The 20529-nt window shown below is 37.0% G+C and overlaps 1 protein-coding gene across 6 annotated transcripts in view; it reads left to right on the top strand.

The window, feature by feature from the left end:
• The window catches only part of LOC129240102 (brain-specific angiogenesis inhibitor 1-associated protein 2), a 118843-nt gene extending 100016 nt beyond the window's left edge, over positions 1 to 18827 (top strand). For 2 of the 6 annotated variants that reach the window (XM_054875610.1, XM_054875609.1), the window contains exons 3-13: positions 7785 to 7860; positions 8029 to 8112; positions 8563 to 8624; positions 8744 to 8941; positions 10442 to 10507; positions 10666 to 10887; positions 11039 to 11225; positions 11297 to 11748; positions 11818 to 12018; positions 12091 to 12278; positions 14221 to 18827. In XM_054875610.1, coding sequence (XP_054731585.1) covers positions 7785 to 7860; positions 8029 to 8112; positions 8563 to 8624; positions 8744 to 8941; positions 10442 to 10507; positions 10666 to 10887; positions 11039 to 11225; positions 11297 to 11748; positions 11818 to 12018; positions 12091 to 12278; positions 14221 to 16042 — 3558 coding nt within the window. In that variant the 3' untranslated portion in view covers positions 16043 to 18827. The remainder of the gene's footprint in view (positions 1 to 7784; positions 7861 to 8028; positions 8113 to 8562; positions 8625 to 8743; positions 8942 to 10441; positions 10508 to 10665; positions 10888 to 11038; positions 11226 to 11296; positions 11749 to 11817; positions 12019 to 12090; positions 12279 to 14220) is intronic. The other 4 variants (XM_054875613.1, XM_054875612.1, XM_054875611.1 and 1 more) reach the window with 4 other exon arrangements.
• The last annotated feature ends 1702 nt before the right edge of the window (positions 18828 to 20529 follow it).

The raw sequence follows: 20529 nt of genomic DNA, 5'->3' as shown, positions 1-20529 counted from the left end.
GTGGCTAATAGGGTGTGAAATATAATATATTTTTCAATTCCGACTTATGTTGAATAAAAGCCCTAACTATCTGTATGAAAAATTATCTATTACAAAATCAGGTCCCTGAAATGATCCTGATTGTACCTTAAAGCAATTATCTAACCTCTGTAAGACTGCTTTTCGTCAATGCTGCCCATATCTGAAACTCTGTTCCAACTTCAATTCGTAACAACTTTTGTAAAAGCAACTCCAAGAATGTTCTATTATATATTCATACTTACGTTAGGTTAGGCTAGCCTGGTTGGCAATAAGCCACGCATAGACCTTTTGGTCCCTAGCGATACCAGATGGAGACCGACCTCTATGAATACCGAAAGTAGACATCATGTACGATGTCAGTGCTTTTGGCGAATCTAAGTAGGGCTGGGAGCTCCGCTTTTGAGACGTCTTCCAGACCCTCAAACAGTAGGGCTCCCAGGCATCTTAGTCGCGTTTTTAATAATGTCGGGCAAACGCACAGAAGGTGCTCTAAAGTTTCCTCAACATCCTCTCTGCATTTGTCCGTGTTAGCAATCCTTATCTTGTACGCATGTGCAGCCAATAGATTATGACTTGTTAGCATACCTATGATAGTTCTGCATTCCTTTCGCGAGAGCGTAAGTACGAATTGAGTCAGTTTTTCGTCGTTAGTTCTACACATGACTTTTGCTGTTTTGCATGTGGTTAGGTTAGTCCACCTAGCTTCCACTTGCCTTTTCATGTGGTTGTCCATTTCATTGTATATTGTGTTTAGCGGTTTTGGTATGTCATTCTCTTGCTCAAAAGGTAGTCTAACAGTACTTTTTGCTATCTCATCTCCTATTTCGTTCCCCATAATGCTTTTGCGAACAGGTACCCAGTAGATATGCAGCCTACTGTTTCCGGCTAGCCTTTCTATGGCCTCCCTGCTCCGTCGAACATTTTTGGACTTAATACAATATGAGCTTATTGCTCTTATTGCTGCTATACGTGGCTATATATTATATATTAATTGTTGAGTTCTTTTTTTTTCTAGTGTAGGCTAACTCCGCGGCTTTCCCCACAGCAAAAACTTCCGCTTGGAAAATACTGCTGTGGTCTGGCAGCTTGATAGGCTGCCTTATTCCTAGTTTTGAGCAGTAAATACCCGCTCCCACTCCATCTAGAGTTTTAGAGCCGTCTGTATAGATGTGAAAAGTTCTATGGCCAGGCTTCATGCCTTTGTGCCATCCCTCCTCTTCATCTGTAGTGCGAAACCTTCTCTCCCAATTAAAGTACGGAGTCATGTAGTCCGTGCCACCTGAGCTTCACTTTCCTATTGGGCTGTGACTGAAGGTTCTGCAGGTGAATACCCCCGCAGCCATTAGCCTCCTCGCGGATTTCGCTGCTAGGTTTTCCGCCATGAGGTCAATAGGTGGCATGCTGAGTATCATTTCCAGCGCCGCCGTTGGAGTGGTTTTCATAGCTCCTGTTATGCACAGAGGAGCGAGTCGTTGAATCCTTTCCAGTGGCATTAAGTATGTCAGTTTTCTTGTCGCAGTCCACCATACTAAGGCTCCATACAGCAATATCGGTCTAATTACTGCTGTGTAGCACCAATGCATTAGAGAGGGTGATAGACCCCAAGTAACGCCCAGCATTCTTTTACATGCGTACAACGTATTACTGGCCTTTTTCACCCTCTCCTCAACATTGTGCCTCTACAGCAATTTGCTGTCCAGTATTACTCCGAGGTACCTCGCATAATCTTTGAGAAGTAGTTCGTTGTTGCCTAGCTTCGGGAAGTTCCACGCCGGAACTTTGTACTTCCTGGTACCATGTCCGTTTTTCCCGCGTTTATCCCTAGCCCTGCGCGAGATGCCCATTGGTGTATCGTTTTGAGAGTGTTGTTCATCACATTACTGATGGTGTCCAGATACTTTCCCGTAACTACTATAGCTATGTCATCGGCATATCCCACTAGTTTTGGTGCCCCTCCGTCAAGTTTCTGAAGCATTTCATTTGCTACAAGTAACCATAATAGCGGCGATAGTACCCCACCTTGCGGGGTATCTCTGCATGCATATTTGGTGACGCTTGCATCGTTCCACTCCGCTCTTATCTTTCTGCTAGCTAATAGCTGCCTTATCCATACATAAACCGCGGGTTGCACATTAAGTGACTCTATGCTATTTAAAATAGCATCTTTTGTCACGTTGTTAAAGGCCCCTGATATATCTAGAAATACTTCTGGAGCATACTCCTTATATTTTAACGCCTTTTCTATGTTTAGTAAAAGTGAGTGAAGTGCAGTTTCAGTAGATCTGCCTTTAGTGTAAGCATGCTGCACCTTGGATAATTCGTCCGGCGCAATTGTGTCTCTAATGTATGTGTCTAGAATATTCTCTAACGTTTTCAGAAGAAATGAGGTCAGACTAATGGGCCTGTATTCCTTTGAGTATAGAGGGTTGCTTTTTCCTGCTTTTGGAATAAACAGAATTTATATATTATGGCGATTTATATGGGTCGAAACTTTGTATAGCCCTTTCTATTTTGTTGGTTGTACTTACGTTCGTCGGGATTTCGTGCACAATATCTCCTCTAGGTTCGAGATCTGCAGTGTCCGCAAACCCTGGAAAATGTGTGCTGACTAGGTCTTCTAGAGAGTCCTCACAGCTGTCAGCCCACTCCCCGTTAATTTTTAACACACTTTTATTAGGTCGGGTTGTATGTATGTATGTATGTATGTATGTATGCATGTATGTATGTATGTATGTATGTATGTATGTATGTATGTATGTATGTATAATATGTATGTGTGTAACGGAATCTTTGAGCTTAATTTTCACTGGCTTCTAAAAATCTAATCGACTTAGAATTTTGCACACCTATCAAGGACCGATGACAATGCAATAATTTGATAAAAGTTTTCCATTATCCTTATTAGGATTGCCAGGATTAATATTATCTTTTTTTACCTGTGGGCAAAAAGTAAGGTGAATTTGGTTGTAAAATGAAAAATCTTTATTAATTCTTGTAAATCAATTTCATCCCCTACAAATCAATCCCCTCTCGATGAAATACACTTATGTCAACGATTTTTCCAATCCCCGAAACATGCCAAATGGTCCATTTCCGGTATAGCCATCAGCACCTTCTTCGATTCAGCTTTTATCTCCTCAATCGACTCGAAACGCGTTCTCCGGAGTGGTCTCTTGAGTGTTGGGAATAGCTAGCCAAAGTTGCTGACAATGAGTTCTGTTTTAAAGAGTATAAGGATCTACTAAAAGTATACAAGAGAGAGATACGTAAAGCCAAGAGAGAATCTTGGAAAGACTTCTGTAGCAGTATGGAAGACACTAACGATGTGGCTAGACTTAGGAAACTGTTATCCAAGAATCCGACTATGCCAAGAACAATACGAAAAATAAAAAATAGTTTAAAAAAACTAAAAAACACGCTTTTATTGCCAATCGAACTAAAAAGTATAAAATAAATTTTAATGACAAAGAGACCTATAATGAAGTAATAGCAAATCGAACGATCAGTCATAGTCAACTACCTCAGAGCAGAATTATAACAAAAATTAAGATACAAATAGAATAATTCAAATTAGAGTTAAAAGCGTAGGGTGCATTTTGCTTCACTTTCATAACCTTCTGTACATAGGTAGTTGCCAATAGAATGATTGTAATATATACTATATCAAGCATCCCGTTTTTACCGCTTCCTTTAGCCATGTGAGCGTGGGGTCATGCTTGCATTTTATGATTTTGACGCCGCTGAACCACCCTGCTCCGTCGAATGCTGGCATGGGTGCGTCCGGCTCTGCGTCCATTTTTGTAAACAAGGTTTCCAGTAGCTTCATTTCCACTACCTTCCACCGCTGCTGCGACATTCGCCCCAGCTGGTCGCTACGGTCAGTGAGTGCCACTATGAGGTGCCTCTTGGCAATTTCATTGGCCGCTGCCGCTGCTTTCGACGTCGTAGGTCTTTCGTCTCCGTTTTTCGGTTTAGCCATCTCGTGCCTGTGCTTCTGCTTTTTCGATGGCACTGAGGCCTCTCTATCCGCAGAACGCTACCTCTTGATGGCTAGCTCTTCTTCGATTTTGTTCGCATACTTCGGATTGGAGGCTGCGAACATTGGCTTTCTGGCCCAAGCCAACCGTTCCTCCTCTTGCTTCGTCAGGTTGGACTTGCTGCCAAATCGGTCACAAACTTTGACCGCGGCCTTGTATCGGGCTTTGGCCTTTAGCTTCTCTTTATCAGGCTTGATCCTTGGCCTGTTCTTGCTATCCGAAGCAGTACCATTGGACCCAGCTGGAGAACGCAGAAGAGCCTCTTCCTCAGCTGTGTTAATGCTCCCGACGCTTTCGTGGTCCGAGTCTTCGTGGACAACGGCCCCTCCGCGCTGAAGAGCGATATGTGTGTGTTTGGCAGTAGAATTACGACCCCTGTGGCCTGCTCCCGCTACAATGGAAGTTTTGTTGCTTAAATTTTTGCTTGTATTCATCTTTTTCGTACGACCACCTGCTCGACGAGGCGAGCGCAATGGTCTATTTATATAATGGGGAATTCAAAACGGTCCACCATGGCAGCGCCCCATGCCGTAGCAAGGCCACAGTTACTTCCTAAGGCGGCCCGGTGTTAGGAAGGCGCCGTTGACATACAGCCGGTCTAGTGAACCCCCTGGCGTCATCCCCGCGTCAAGGAGACCAACATGATGAGGCATACTTACGTTAACTATTACATAATATTGCGCTATGAGTAGTCTGTCTACATATATCCTAGTCCAGTACATATGTCCTGTCTACATATATCTTAGTCCATACCCATGTAAATCTTGTTATTTTTATTCTACTTTTTAACTTTGTGCTATTTTAAAAGTCGAGTTCGTAAATAAATAAATAAAATTTTAAAATAAAAATAATTAAATTAATGAAATACAAAAAATTTCAAAATAAAAATATGTATGTTATTGTATTAAACGCAGCCTTTTCAAAATCACTATTATCCCATCTGTTGAAACCAGTTACCAGTGTGAAATGATTTATCAATTTAAATAACTTTTGGGATAATAAAAACTTTGTCCGATACAGATAAAAACTTTGTAAAATAATTAGGTGCTAAATGCGAGTACTCGTCTAACATCAAGGTGTGAGAAATATTTTGAGTTACAAGGAATGCGATCAGTGTAGAAGGTCATTCATCACTTGAACGCCACTTCAATGAGTAGCTCATAAAATGTAGTGATTACCATAATATTACTGTTGAATATTTACCCGAGTCATATCTATAATTAAAAGTCACGACGTGATGGGCGTGCATGGCATATTAATGTGCATTTCATAACTATTTAAATTGAATTATGATAAAACAGTCAATTGAACAGCATTGAGAATAGACTATTCTGTAAACGATGAGAATAAAAAGTACGCAAGCGAAATACTTAGAAATGCAGTGAAGCGTGAGCACTCAGCTAATATTTTGCATTTGAATAAGCTATTTCTAAAATCGCAATGATATATTTTTAATAAATATAATCCATTGACAAATAATCGACCCCAAATGAGCAAATTTTTGCGCAATATTGTTAATATAATAATATTTTTTTTTTCCAATTTTATAAAAAATTAAAAATAAGCTCAACGAAAATTTTAAGTGTCAACAATAATAATGGCTAATAAGCTTTATAAATTTTGAAACTTAATATATTTTATGCTTAACAGCACTTCGAGGGTAGACGGCAAGAAACCATTTATTGCTCCTCATAGTCTTATTTAAGTTCGACATACAGTGTACTCTCTCCTAACGGGTACCTCCTATAAATAGGCACTTACTTCAGTACATACCACAAATCCTTGATCATTTTCTTACATTTTTTTCTCTTGAATGGACAACCCTCTCGTAACATATTACTAACTTTTTTACACTTTTCTCAAAAAATTGGATTTTTTTTGCATTTTCTTAAACTATAGTATCTTAAAAATATTGTGTGAAAATTTGAAGTGAATCCGACAAATACTTTTCGAGTTATCTAACAATTAACAAAGGGCGCTTTTAACCTTTAAATGCGTTTTTCTCAAAACTATGTTTTTTGTAACTGTAACTTAAAAACCGCTTGTTAGATTTCAATAAAATTTATACTGCTTTTGAAAAACATAAAAAACTCGTGCCTCGAAGGATTTTTTTTTTTTGAAAATTTTCGATTTTTTTGAAACAGTTAATTGTCGGTTTTTTTCTCGAAAATCTGAAAAATATTTCCTGATGCCGCCATATAGTTAATTTTGGAAAAAAAGCTTCGATCAGGCACAAGATTATCAATTAATAAAACTAATTTCTCTTGTCCGATTGATTTTAGATGAATCTCCGAGGATTTGTGAGGATCACCGCAAGGGACTTCTGGAGAACAAATTCCACACAAGCAGCGATAACTTCTACAATCATTAATGTTTTTTTTTTGAAATTTTGTTAAAGTCAAGTCAAAACATGATGTATTAATACTATGTTTTTTTTGTAAAATGGAGCAACTGACTAGCAAAAAAAAATTATATCATCATTTTACCGACCTCTGACTAGCTCTAACCCCTTAAATTTGAAGTTTTGCATCGCAGAAAATGCATATAAAACTGGGCTAAGAATATTTTTCTGCTTACTACCTATTTATAATATTTTCTTTATTTTTAACTCAATTCAATTTACGTAATTAAATCCTCACGCACTTTACTTCTCTATATTATTTCTTTATTTTATTCTCTATTAACCTCTTTTAGCCAATGCTTCCATTTCAATGCAATATAATAAAATATTCAATTTCAGTTTTGAATGAAAAGCTTAATTGTTTCTTATTTTTTTTGCTAAAAAGCAGTTAAAATAAAATTTCCCACAATTCTTATGAGAAATTTGTAAGAAATATTCCCTTTATCTTCGTAAATTTTAGTTTTATTTGTGTTTTATTTTCTTTTGTTTTTATGTAATAAGGCTCTTTCTTTATTCCATTTTTATTCTTCAAACACTTAATGACCAATTATTTAATATGCTAATTTGCTTTTTATTCTGAAGGTCGTTAGTGTGTTTCGAGCGATCAATTTGCATTTGCGCATGCGAGCTGCGCTACCTTTTATTGCTTGCATCTGCCGACTCCATGCCTCCGGTATGTGTGTCAAAAGTTAAATACTTTTCTTAATTTACATAATGTATATGTATACATATATACGCATATGTAGATAAATAATTGCGTGGCATAAACTTTTAAATACTTATTTTTATGGTTGACTATTGAAGAAGTAGGACAAATGGTTAGCGGCTAATAAAAGAATCTAATAATACTTAAAATAAGTGTGGGACTTATACTCTTGGGCGAAATGCGATAAATTGTAGTACGAGGGTGGCTTAATAAGCCATTTAGATTTAAACAGATAGTGTTGCCTTTTAAACTCCAATATTTTGCTTGTGAAGAAGCTACGCTTAAAAGAATGTACCCTGATTTTCTGACTCATGTGCTACATAATTTTATTATGGCAGTCATTCAAAACAGATGCTATGAAATCCCTGATTGATTAAAAAACAAAAATGTGGATTATAATTGTAATGCATGAATAAAACATACACAAGAATGCATTACAGCTATTAAAATACTACAAAAGTCTCTGTGATCACTTTTTATGCTAAGCTCCATACAAGCAAATCTAATCTGCAAATAAGCCTCAATGCATAGTTTTTTATTTAATTTACCTTATTTTTATTGAATATTTTTTTTAGAGCCATAAATTAATAGAAATTTTTTCCCCTTTCTTTCATTTCAGAATATATTAGAGAAATTCAATCCAGGTGCGCGTCAACTCATCTCGTCGGGCAAGGGTTATCTCAAAGCCTTGCATGGTAAGTAAACAAAATAATTAAAAAAAGGTATAAAATAACTATGACGAAGAGCTGGTAATAAAAATAAATTATTATACTCATCAGCAATCAGCTTGAAAATGGTTATTATTACTAAATATCTAAGCATTTTGTGTGAATTTCCTTCGTTTATTTTCTGCTGTTGTACAGGTGCTGCATCTGCGTCACGCCTCTTCAATGAAGCATTAGCCAAGCTGGCAATGAATGCACAACAAAGTGGAACTAGCGATATTGGTAAGAATAAAAAAAAATACAAAAAAAATAAAAAATACAAAAAAAAAATTAATACAGAAAAACAACAAGGCAATCAGGAAGAAATGTGTTAACCCAAGTTTCTAAAGGCACACACGCGCACATCTAAATATTTATAATTAAGCAGTGAGCAGCCCTCGCCAAGCTGCACGTGTTGCTAGAAAAAGTTGCAGCAACATACTCGCGTCACTGTTAACTGAATCGAATACGAGACGGCAGACGATGTCGTGTTGCTTGACTTGACGTTTATATGGCGCAAAGCAGCAAGTTAGAAGAATATGTGTACGTGTGCTTGTGTGCCTGAAAGCGACAATAGATGCCATACAAGTGCGCCTTCATCGTTCACTTGCTGCTAAATATCGCTTATAATATTTTCTTTCCTCACTTTTATATTTCTATTAATCATTTCTGTTTTTGACGCTTTTTTTCAAGGTGCGGCTCTGATGAACGTTGTCAGTGTTTACAAAGAAATTCAAGAACAACAAATGAACATTGTGAGTAACCAAAACCAATACATACAGCACTTGTCTCTATAGTTTTATGCCGTCGATTCATACATCATTGAAGGTATTCTATGTGTGTTCGTGCGTAACTTTTTTCTTGTTGCTTTCAGTTAAAAGCTTTCTATGTCGATTTATTGGTGCCATTGGAAACAAATTTGGAGAAAGACACAAAAGTTGTACAGCACGAACAGAAGAAATTCTTACAACAGCACAAAGTACGCATGGAAAGCTACCAAAAGGCAGTAACCACAATGAAGAAGCAACGTAAGAAAAAGGCCAGTCCTGAGAACACAGAAAAGGAGTTGAGGGTGAGTGGGCCAATAGTGCATTATTGAACCAGATGCATGAGATCTTGTATGCTTGTCTGGATGCAAGATTAAGATTATTGGCTATAAGTAGATGGTAGATGACACACCATATAAAAAAGTAATGAGAATAAGCTATTGATCATAGACCATCTTCGTCACAGAATAAAGATAGTGTAGTCTCATAAGACTTTGTTTATTCACAAGAAAATAAAAAATAAAGATAAAAAGTAAAAAAAAAATATAAATATATATCGTACTTTTCATATTTAAATTACGTCATGCGCCCAATTCGAACTTTAATTCATGGATTTTAGATATTGTCAAAGTGCTTTTGTGACGCTGTCCCGATGAAAAATAATTTTTTGTTTTGCAAGCTGGGTCGTTTTTCACGAACTTTTTCCTTCTGCTGGTTGAAATAATTTTCAGAATTTATTGTTTTACCAATTTTACAAGTAGTCCATAAACAAAATTCCTTGCATATTCCAAAAAACTGACACCTTCTTCACCGGTTTCTGGACACGATCTCGTTTCCAAGCCGAATAACCAGTTTCACACCACTCTTTAACCTCTTTTTTTGATTTAGAATCATGGGAATGGACCAAAGTCTCATCCAAAATGATGACGAACACGCTCTCAATGCTGCTGACAAAGTCATATGCGAATGTGTTTTTTTCCATTGTTAGCAATGTTGTATTGCTTACAGTGCTAAATGAGATGTCTAGGGCTTCTACTAAATTTCTTTCAGTCACTCAACGATTTTCCAATACGATATTTTTTATTGTTTCTACGATTTCTGCTGCAACCCATCTTGGTACTGTCATAATTCATGGCGAAAAGTTCTTGTTCACTTTGAGCATTCGTTCATGAATTTCCTTTGCTTTTAAGCCTTCTAAATATAAAAATTCAGTCACTGCACGATACTTGATTTTTTTCCAATGTAAAAATACTGTGACGAGTTGATACAAATGGCTTGTAAACAAAGAATTATTAGACAAACATTTAAAAACAACTTAATAATGAACTTTTTTCGATTAAAAATTTCTAACGCTAAAATTAAAACAGAAAGGAGATTTATATATTTTTGATTTCCTATTTAAATTTTCTTTTTAAATAAGGGGCTTTTCTTTACTTCTTCTTAGCTTCACAGTCTGTGGTGAATCTCTCTCTCTCTCTATTCCTACATTTTTCCAATTACGAACGTTCATCACTTTCAAGTCTGCCCCAACGTCATCAAACCATCTCTTTCTTGGTCGGCCTCTTTTTCTTTCTCTTATTGGACGTAAAGTAAACACTTTTCTTGAATTTCTTAATTTTCGGCGCTTTTTAGGGTCTCTACAAAAATACTTTAAATATTTTTTCTTTTAAATAAAGCATAGGGTATCATTCTTTCCAAATGTATGAAGGGAAATTAAAAGAGTAAATTAGTTAATATCGATCTCGATTTTACTCCCCATTATCCTCTTCAAACCTCGTTAATATTTGTGCGCGCTTTCTTTACAGAATCTGCAAGTATTGGAGGATCAAAAGAAGAAGTTGGACGCCTTCTGCGAACAAAGCTACAAAAATGTAAGTCGAATTATGCGCAATTTATTTAATAACTAACCTACATATGCATCACATTTGCTCATACATTTGCCATGCAGGTATGCTCCGAAACTCACCGATAGTACAAAAAAAAGAGCATTTTTTAACTTTTCCTTTGAAATTTCTATATTCGTTAATAGGCCATGACACAGGAACGCCGTCGGTACGGTTTCGTGCTCGAACGCCAATGTTCCATAGCCAAGCATTGGATGGCCTATCACAGCACTGGCAAGATGGTAATTGATAACAATTTGGAAAATTGGCAAGAAATTGCCGCTTCACGTGAAGTGATACCAGCGGCAGCAGTATATGAGACGGGCGGTGGCGGCAGCTATAGCAATGCCAGTAGTGGCAAGAGGATGGTGAGTAGTGAACAGACCAAGAAATAAGTACAGATTAGTGCGGATTCATGATTGTTACCGTAAATTGCGTATTGGGCTTTGTTTTTCAATTATTTTTCTTTCCTCCGTATACGTTTGCACACTTAACTCGACGCTCTAATTGTGGCTGCAGGAACGACTCAAAGATGGTGAGGACATGCATGCCGTTGGCAGCTCATCGTCATCACAGCTAAAAAAATCATGCAGCGTGGACGCGCCCTACGGCGATATGCGTACCTTGCATGAGAGCAATGTGAGCTATACGCAAAATTCGCTGCCGCGCGCCAAATCTGATTTCAATCTGACGACGGTGACGAACTGTGAGTACTTAACAACAGGAATTATTTGATAATTTTTTACTTAGGATATATTTTTGCCTTCCCACATGCAGCTAACGATCACACCGATCACGGACAATGGGATCAACGCCCTGTGGTGAAGGCGCTCTACGCTTATATGCCTTCAGGTGAAAACCAGCTGCCCTTCGATGAGGGCGATCGCATAGCTCTGGTGGGCAGCAAGGCCAAGGGTTGGCAATTCGGTGAGAATTTACGCACTCAAATGTTCGGTTGGTTCCCGATCGCCTACACTAATGCCGAGGGCGCTGGAGAGCGTGAGAAATATCGCACGAGTGAACGCCACCTCGAACGCAGCAACGATCGTTACGAGAATGTGCATTACGAGCGCAATGGCGGTATGCGCAGCTATCAGGATCAATATATGTCAGAGGTACAAATGGATCCTGCCATGGAAAGCGATTCAACATACCGCCGACGCAATAATAGCGCCGAGGAATCATCGCCGACGCGTATGTTTGGTGACACGTTCAGAAATCAAAAGAAGGTTTGCACGTGAAATCAATAAGAAGTTATTTCTTTTTTATACTAAATACTTCTGCGTATACTTTTACAGTATCGCCCTTCAGCCGGCACCAATCCACGTCCTGGTCCACCACCTACACTTCCCGCACCAGTGCCATCGAATAGTCAAAGTCAAAGTACCAGTCGTATATTGAATACATCGCAAAGCTTTTGCGGCGCATCGAATGGTGTACCCTCAGTGGTGGAGCGTCGCAAGCAACACAAGCTACAAAATGGCCCACAAGCCGCACATGTGAGTTGTGGATCTCTGTTGAAAGAGATCCACTTTAAAATGTTTACATTTGCGTTTTTCCTCTAACTAAAGAATCGTTCCATTCTCTCCGCCAAACAACAGTCCACATCGATGAGCGCTGGTGGCAGTCAATTGAAACCCGCCGCGGCCGCGAAGACTTCATTGCATAGCAGCAATGATAGTGGCTTTGCCAATGAGCCGCCGCCACAGCCCGAAATTGACTACTCAGATGAAGAGCAAACGAGTCGCGTGCCAATACGGTGAGTAGTAAAACTTTTGCAGTTACTTGAAATTTCTATGATTTTTCATGCACCCGCACAAATACACAACATTTTTGGTTTTTTCTGAGTAACTAACTTGTCTAATAAACTATGTATTTAGTATTTTGCTATTGGAATACATTTTATTTCGATTTTATTTGATGATTGGATTTTAAGTTTTGAAGAGACAGAAAATTGTTTGATAAGATTTTGAGGTTGACAAAAATGTGATGCTACTCCTATCATTTTAGATCATAAATCACTTAGATTTGTTTGTAAATTTTAGTTAATAAATAGTAAATATATTAGGGACATGTATCCTGGTGTATGAAATAATGTTATAGTTCTGAATTCATAACTCACAACGAAGAAAAAGTATCATATCCCTTATATTTGGAACACTTAGCGTAGTCGGGAACGTAGATGATGCATCACAGTGCATCAGTAAAAAGTCATACATGTTCATAGCTCATAACCGTGAATATAAATCTTAGATCTTAATTCAAAGATCATGTTATATATAAGTATATGTATATACACTCACTCACAGCCACAAAAATGATTTAGGTAAAACTTGCCATCCAGAAACTGTTCAAAAAGTAGCAAACAGGGAAGAAAATTTAAATGGTAGAATAGCCCGCAATAAAACTTTCGTAAATGGAAGGAATATAAAGAAGTAAGAGATTGCAGCTTGCACGTGACCATCTAAATAGAATCCCAGTATTTTGGAGGACCGTACTTTGTGCAGACGAGATAAAAATAAACTTATTTGAAAGAAATGGCACATCTCTTATATGATGCGAGGCCAATATATAGTATAGCTCAAATCTCAAAATTTGTAAGCTACTTTAAAACACGAAAATAATGCAAAAATATGTTTACTTAAAACTTCTGCAAGAAAATTTGGTTCAAAGCGTTACTTGAAGAGCGGAACCAAATTAGTGCAGACAAAAATTGGTTGATTCCATGCCACGTACACTTAAAGCTGTAATTGATTATAAAGGATACGCAGTACTGAATACCTTAAAATTAAAAAAATTAGAAATAAATAGTTGGTATTTTCTAACTGTATTATTGTGAATTCATTGAATGTTTTGTTGTTGTTTTTTTGCATTGCAATGAAATGAGTGGACACTGTTTTGTATTCTTTGTTGAGAAATGAATATATCAATTTTCGCTAAATATTATGAAATATAGAACACTTTACTTCATAATATCAGAGAAATAGAAGTAATCAGAGAACATGAATTGTGCATCGTAGTTTGCAGATCATAGACCAAGAAATGAAAGATAGATTTTAGATCACAGATCATAAGCAGTAGATCAGAATTAATACATCTCAGATAGGAAATTCGTAAGCCATTGGTAATTTTATTGTCATAGATCATAGACTATAAGGCATAGACAGAAACATAGATTTAAAATCATGGAATACAGATCAAAAACCATAGATCACAGCAAATAAATCTAAGATTGTAAAAAGATCTTAGACCATAGGACACATAGATAGGGAAACCAAAAATCATTGATCACAATTCTTATATTATAGCTCATAGGTCTCAGATCATCACAGATATGTCTTATGAGTTAAACAATCTTAAAAACATAGCTCAATATACTGTAGCCCAATCGATGAAAGGTAAAATTTTCTGTCTCTTCCTATAATAATTTTATCATTTTAATTTGTTTTCTTTTTGTAACTCTTTTCATTCCATGTCCCATTCATCAATTTTATATTGCTAATCGAAATTCGCTGCATTACCCTGTAAATTTCGAATCATAAATACAATTGTATGCTAAATCCCGATCAATTGGAAATCTATTCTGAAACCACATATACAAAAACCGCTTGAAATCCGCAACACCTTTAAAACCACATATCGTCAATGGGACCATTGGCTCCCCCGCACCTGCCTTCTCAATGACACATTCGACCACACAGTCGTCGAGCTGACACCAATTCCCATGTCTCACGAGATGTTACCTCGTGGACATTGAATCGAAATTTTCGCAACAGCGTTGACAGTCAAATCGATGACAAGAGTCTGCATGGACTCAATCGACAAAGTGGGAAAATGCGTTATGATCTTATCGCCAGCGATGACGAAATACTACAAGCCTCAAGTAGTGGCATAAAACGTACCAAATCCTTTTGGAAATTTGGTGGACGGAGCGAGGATATATTAGCTGGAATGTCGCTTTGGCAACATCGCGATTTAGTGGCAGCAAGAAATTTAGAGGACTTGCGCACCGATAGTCCACAGCGTAAAGAGAATGGACATTCGGAACATGAGGACGAACCTGAAAATGAACGTGAACACGAGCGGGACCGGGACCGTGGAGGCGAGAATGTACGTAATAACGTCGATAAAAATGGCACGCTAACCAAGTCACATTCCAACAATTCAACTTCGTCGACGGAGAAGCGCCGCAATGATAGTGTGACCAGCATGGAAGCATATGATGAAGATGAGAATATTTATGGCATGAGTCCGGTGGTGAAGCGTGAGAATATCATTGTGCAGAATCGCAACTCGATACAATCGAATGCGACCACGATGCGTGCTGAGTACACACCCAAATCGCGCATGAAGATTATGAAAACGATCGAGATTGATATTGAAAATCCGACAGAGGGCGAGCGGCTGAGCACAATTAAACGTGGACAGAAGGAATATCAGAAAGAATATCGTGAAACAACTGGCATGTTGCCACAGGTGAATATGAAAAGTGGGCGCGCCAATATGCATGCACGTGTGGAAAACGAGAACAAGAGCAAGGGTGGCATGAATGGTATGCCGACGTCGCGCAATACAATAAGCAACAGCCACAAGAAACATCAGATCAATAATGTTGATGCAGCAGCTGGCAAGCATGCGAGCCTGCAACAGATGAAATCGAATGGCAGTGGCGGACACCCACAGTCGCGTGGCAAGCAACAAGACTTTCCCCAGTCGACAGAGGATGAGGAAGGTGACAGCGATGACAATGGCACACTCAAGATGAGTGATGTGAATAATTTCTTTGACGACATTTCGCACGAGAATACCACCGGCGGCATGATTATGAAGACAGTAAAGCGCAAGGATATATTGAAGCAGTACTACACCAGCGAAGATGAGTCCGATGACGTCGAGATCAAATCAACTAGTTCTGATCCTTATGATTGCATAGTGATCAATGATCATTTAGTGCGCAAGGACGAGAAACATCGTCGCCAATTGCACAACTCCTATCAGGAGCATCAAATGGAATTTCAAACATTTCGCGCCACAACCACATCAGCTATGCAACAAGGCAACAAAAAGAATAAGCTAACAGGTGGCGAGCAACGCAATGGCGGTGGTGGTGGTAGCGGAGGCGGTGGAGTAGCTACGGGTGCTGGTAAGTCGAAGAAACATCAGGAGCAACAAGAACGTGAACGTGAGCATGAACGAGAGCGTGAGCGTGAGCGTGATCGCTATAGCATGAATAATGGCTCAACGCTGACAAGGAACTTGAACGTAAATCCAAATTCCGCCATGAACACGCCCACAGCAACGATCCTGCCGCGAACGCGCCTCATGAAATCGAGCAACATGACAAGTATGACTTTAGAGCGCGCGACGAAAAATAAATCACGCGAAAATGGTGGCGGTGGGGGTGGTAGTGACAAAGAGAAACATCATTATGGCAAGACATATGGTCCGTGGTATGATTTTTGGGATCAACAGGATCAGCATACACTCGTGAGCCAAAAGCCAATGCATAATGGGAAAATATGAGATAGCTTTAGAGGGAAAATTTGGGAAGGAATTTTCATAGAAGAAGTGTTTTTTAGGAGAAGAAAGTAAGAGGGGAATCGATTGTGGGTAGGTAAATGCATTAAGTCAGCCATTGCTATGGGTTTCTAAGTATTGGCACGCGGTAATATTTAAGTTACCGTGAAAAATATTGTGTAGCAAAAGAAGATGGTCGCCGAATTTGGAATACAGTCAGCATCAAGTTATTGAATATGAATTATATAGAGTTGTAAAAAATATTAATACATAATTAGAATATTCCATAGAATTTCAACAGATTCTTGGAGAGATGAAATATGAATTTCAGCAATTTATAAAGAAAACTAACTAAAATTGTGTACAATATTTGCCAAGAGGTGTAAAAACTATTCAAGGAAAATAAAAGCTCATAAATTCTTTAATAGCCAACAAGCTTGCATAAAATATACTTTCAGTTAATTTTAAAATGGCTTGAAAGACTTTAGTGAGCCCTCGGAATTTTGAGAATGTGCAGCGCAGATATGGATAGCCTGAACCGATTCAAAACTACTTGAAGATGCTTTCCAGTTGCTCAGTAATGCATACTAATCATCTAGCTTTGGCAGCAATATAACCCATTACCCTTAGTGAACAAGATTATAGCGAAACATTGTTTCCATATAATTTCTAGGCTGCGCAATTAAGATCGCAGCATGTTGCGAAAATATTTGAAGTCAAGAACTGCTAACCGTATGCGCACGTTTTTTTTGTCAGTAGAGTTGTATACAATATGCTGATTGGATGATTAGGTGATTGCCTCTCAGAGAAACATATACCTTAGCACAATATTGCTAGACACTCGCGGCTAGCAACATTTGTGCGGTAGTCTGCATGCACATGCCCGCAACATTATTTGAATTCTCTTTGAGTACTACGCACCACTTTATTAACCTCTGTTTCTTATTTTGTTTGTGTGGGAAATATCGCGTTTCAGTAGCAACAGCGTCAGGTACATATTGATAGGCATATGTTGACAGCTACATTTTGGCGGTAGTTCGCTTGTAACATAAATATTTCCTATCTGCTTGCTGTGCTCATTGCATATGACTTCTGTGCCTCTCACAAATGTTCGCATCATATCGATTGGCAACCTGTTGCTAACTCATTTAAAATCGCCAAGCGGGACATATTTCTTGTTGATTGTTAATAATGTGCTCCCCCGAAAGTTTTGCGCATTTTTTGCATACAACTATTGCACGGCATTTTTTTATACGAAGAAATGGCGAAACGTGCTCTGGGAAGCAAATTATCAAAAATCAACGAAAATTATAAGCGACTTCTAATTTGCACTTTGTTACCTTAAAATTTAATGGGTTTTAATACTATGTATTGTAACAAATTTAAAAAAAAAATGTTGATGAAAATTTGACTGAAAATCAACGAAAATTATGGGCTATAAGCAAGGCGCATTTATTCAAGATGATGACATTCACGGAACATCAACATTTTTGAAATTAGGAATGTCAAGAAAAAGGGATTAAAGAATGGAATGACTAACAAATAGATAAAATTAGCTTGTCGCGCATTAACAACACAGTAACATCTTTCCGTCAATCCGTTTTACTGGCATTTCTAAATTAAAGGCGAAATGAAGAAGCAGAAATCAACTACGCTAATAACATCACTTTCTATGGATACGCCTTAAGCTAAAAAACTACGTACTCAAATGTTAAAAAAGGAGTTTTAAAGTAAATTTTGCCGTACGAACAAGAGAAGTTAAAATAAATAAATAAATAATGGGCGCGTACACTTCTGTTAGTTGTTTGGCCCAGCTTCTACTCCTATTTGCGGCGTGCGTCTTGATGTTGTTCTAATGAGAAGTTAGGTTAGGGTTATTTAAACATTGGAAGCTAATGAAAGAAAGAATAAAAAAAGTCGTGGTTTGTAAATAAATAAACAAATTAGATGAAAAAAACTAAAATGATGTCAGTTTAAAAACAAGTTCTGTCAAATTAAACCATAACCGAGTAACCGAATCGCAATATGCGCAACCTTCTGTATTCTCTCAGCTATAGTATCAACCTGCTTTTCTCCCCAAGTGCAAAAAAGAAAAACCGCTGACTCCTAAAATTATGCCACGTTGAATAATTCCTTAAACTCCAACTGATTTGATCAATTTTATGTTGGAACCGTTATTTCATTATATTTTTACATACAATTTTGTTGCTACTCACAATAAACAACTAAAAGTATAGTCCATCTTTATGCTAAGCTAAAATATCTAAAATCTCTATGCGTAAATACTTAATTCATAGAATAAATGTTACATAATCCTTTACACATACATATGGAAGAAATTACATACATATATGTAACTCAATATCATTATTCGCTAGCAGTTGTTAACAACTATTTTAAAAAATTATGTACATACCAACAAATAACAAAAATACAAAATTGCTTTCAAAAAGTTTTGCATACACCCATGTGTATGCATGTAGGTAACATTAAAGTCTTTCTGTTTCTTCTTAATCTTTTAAATTGTATTTTCTTTCTGTTCAACTTCTTCTTTTGCTTTTTTCACCTTACCGCACTAATTTTTGTCATTGCTAAAACTTCCACATTTTTTCCGCAAACTCACCACCAATTGGCTACCCATTTAAACGAATAAAATAAACCCTACGCAAATTCTTTATATTTCCTCTTTTCTATGTATATTTCTAGAAAGGGTGGTGCCTTCCGCAACATTTACATAGACTTCTAGACCAAAGAAAAACTAAATAAAACAAAAAAAATGAAAACAAAAAAACAGAGCTAAATTTAAAACCCCGGCTAACTGTACACAACACACCACACAAAAACAACAAACAACAAAAGAAACATCAGCTATAAAAACAACTGCGATCCATTGCCCAAAAAACACAAAACAAAACACTGTTGTATTGAAAAACAACATGAAAACTTGTTATGTAACCCTGTAATTTGATTTTTGTATGCATTCTATGTATGTGTGTACATTTGAATATTATCTTGTATATGTGTAAGTAAGTATCCTGTGCTATTTGTAAATTTTTTAGCTATGAAAGCATAGATGGAAGAGTTAAAGTCTCGTTAATTCCAATGAAATAAAAAACAAAAAACAAAAAAAATCTTAGTAAAAGATATATTGTTTGGTAATTGTTGTATATTATTTTTGCATTCTATGTATATACATAAATATACTTGTGTCCTACCTTTATTAACTTGCTGCAGCTCCTACTTTGTTTTTATAAAATGTCCCCGTTGAATCGCAATCTAAAATGACAATATATTTTTGTTTTTGTTTTATTCTGCATCTGTCAATTTGCGTAATATATATACATACATATACAGTGCATGCCAATTTGCCACAGTCAAACTGCGTCACACCAAAACTAATGATCGTTCGGCTCCCATGATTTATCGGAGCATTAATAAATAGAAGTTAAAGGATTTAGTTTTTAAGTAAAAAATAATATTTTATATAAACAAATATTTTATAAACACAATATATACACATACAAAGCTATACATGCATATATTTACTTTGTATGATTATAATAATTTTTTGTGCATTTGTTTGCATTCCATATAAGGAAATTGCTTAAATTGCAAACAATTTATTGTTTCATACAATGTTATTTTTATTTTTTCTTTTCGTATAAGTAAGTGAATATTTACTTGAAAACAATATTTGTTACAATGTATATGTAAACCTTTATTATGAATAAAATATGATTTTTTTAAATAAAAAGTGTAAAATATTTATTTCTGAAAGGTAAGAAACATAATAAAAATATGAATAAAATATGATTTTTTTAATAAAATGTTTAAAATATTTATTTTTGAAAGGTAAGCAAATAAACTTTATTAATAACTTATTTTTACTTGTCTGCATCAGCATCTAAGAAGCAATGCGCGTACTTCAAGGTGGCGCAATATTAATTAATCGGCGGCCGCCGTAGCCGAATGGGTTGGTGCGTGACTACCATCTCTTTCTAATAGCGGTCGCCTCTCAGCAGGCAATGGCAAACCTCCGAGTGTATTTCTGCCATGAGAAAGCTCCTCATAAAAATATCTGCCGTTCGGAGTCGGCTTGAAACTGTAGACCCCTCCATTTGTGGAACAACATCAAGACGCACACCACAAATAGGAGGAGGAGCTCGGCCAAACACCCAAAAAGGGTGTACGCGCCAATTATATATATATATATATCGGGAGATTTACAATTTTTGCAAATGGCGGCATACGGCAATCATATTTGATACTTTTGAAGTAGGCAACTGTAATAGCCAAGCAGTGAAGCGCTTGAAAGTCAAAATAGAGAATTTCGTCACGCTAAACCATGTTTTTCGTTTAGTAAGAAAATATGAATATTAAAAAAAACAAACTAGGATGATAATTTTGCGCCACCTTGTAGAACATATGGACACAAAAAATGTTCAGACAGAAATGCATACCTGATTTTCAAGGAGTGTACCTGTAACGTAGCG

Source organism: Anastrepha obliqua, chromosome 3 (assembly GCF_027943255.1).
Source record: "Anastrepha obliqua isolate idAnaObli1 chromosome 3, idAnaObli1_1.0, whole genome shotgun sequence".
NCBI classification, from domain to species: Eukaryota; Metazoa; Arthropoda; class Insecta; order Diptera; family Tephritidae; genus Anastrepha; species Anastrepha obliqua.
Note: the sequence above shows the minus strand (reverse complement) of the source record. Positions and strands in the feature narration are given on the sequence as shown.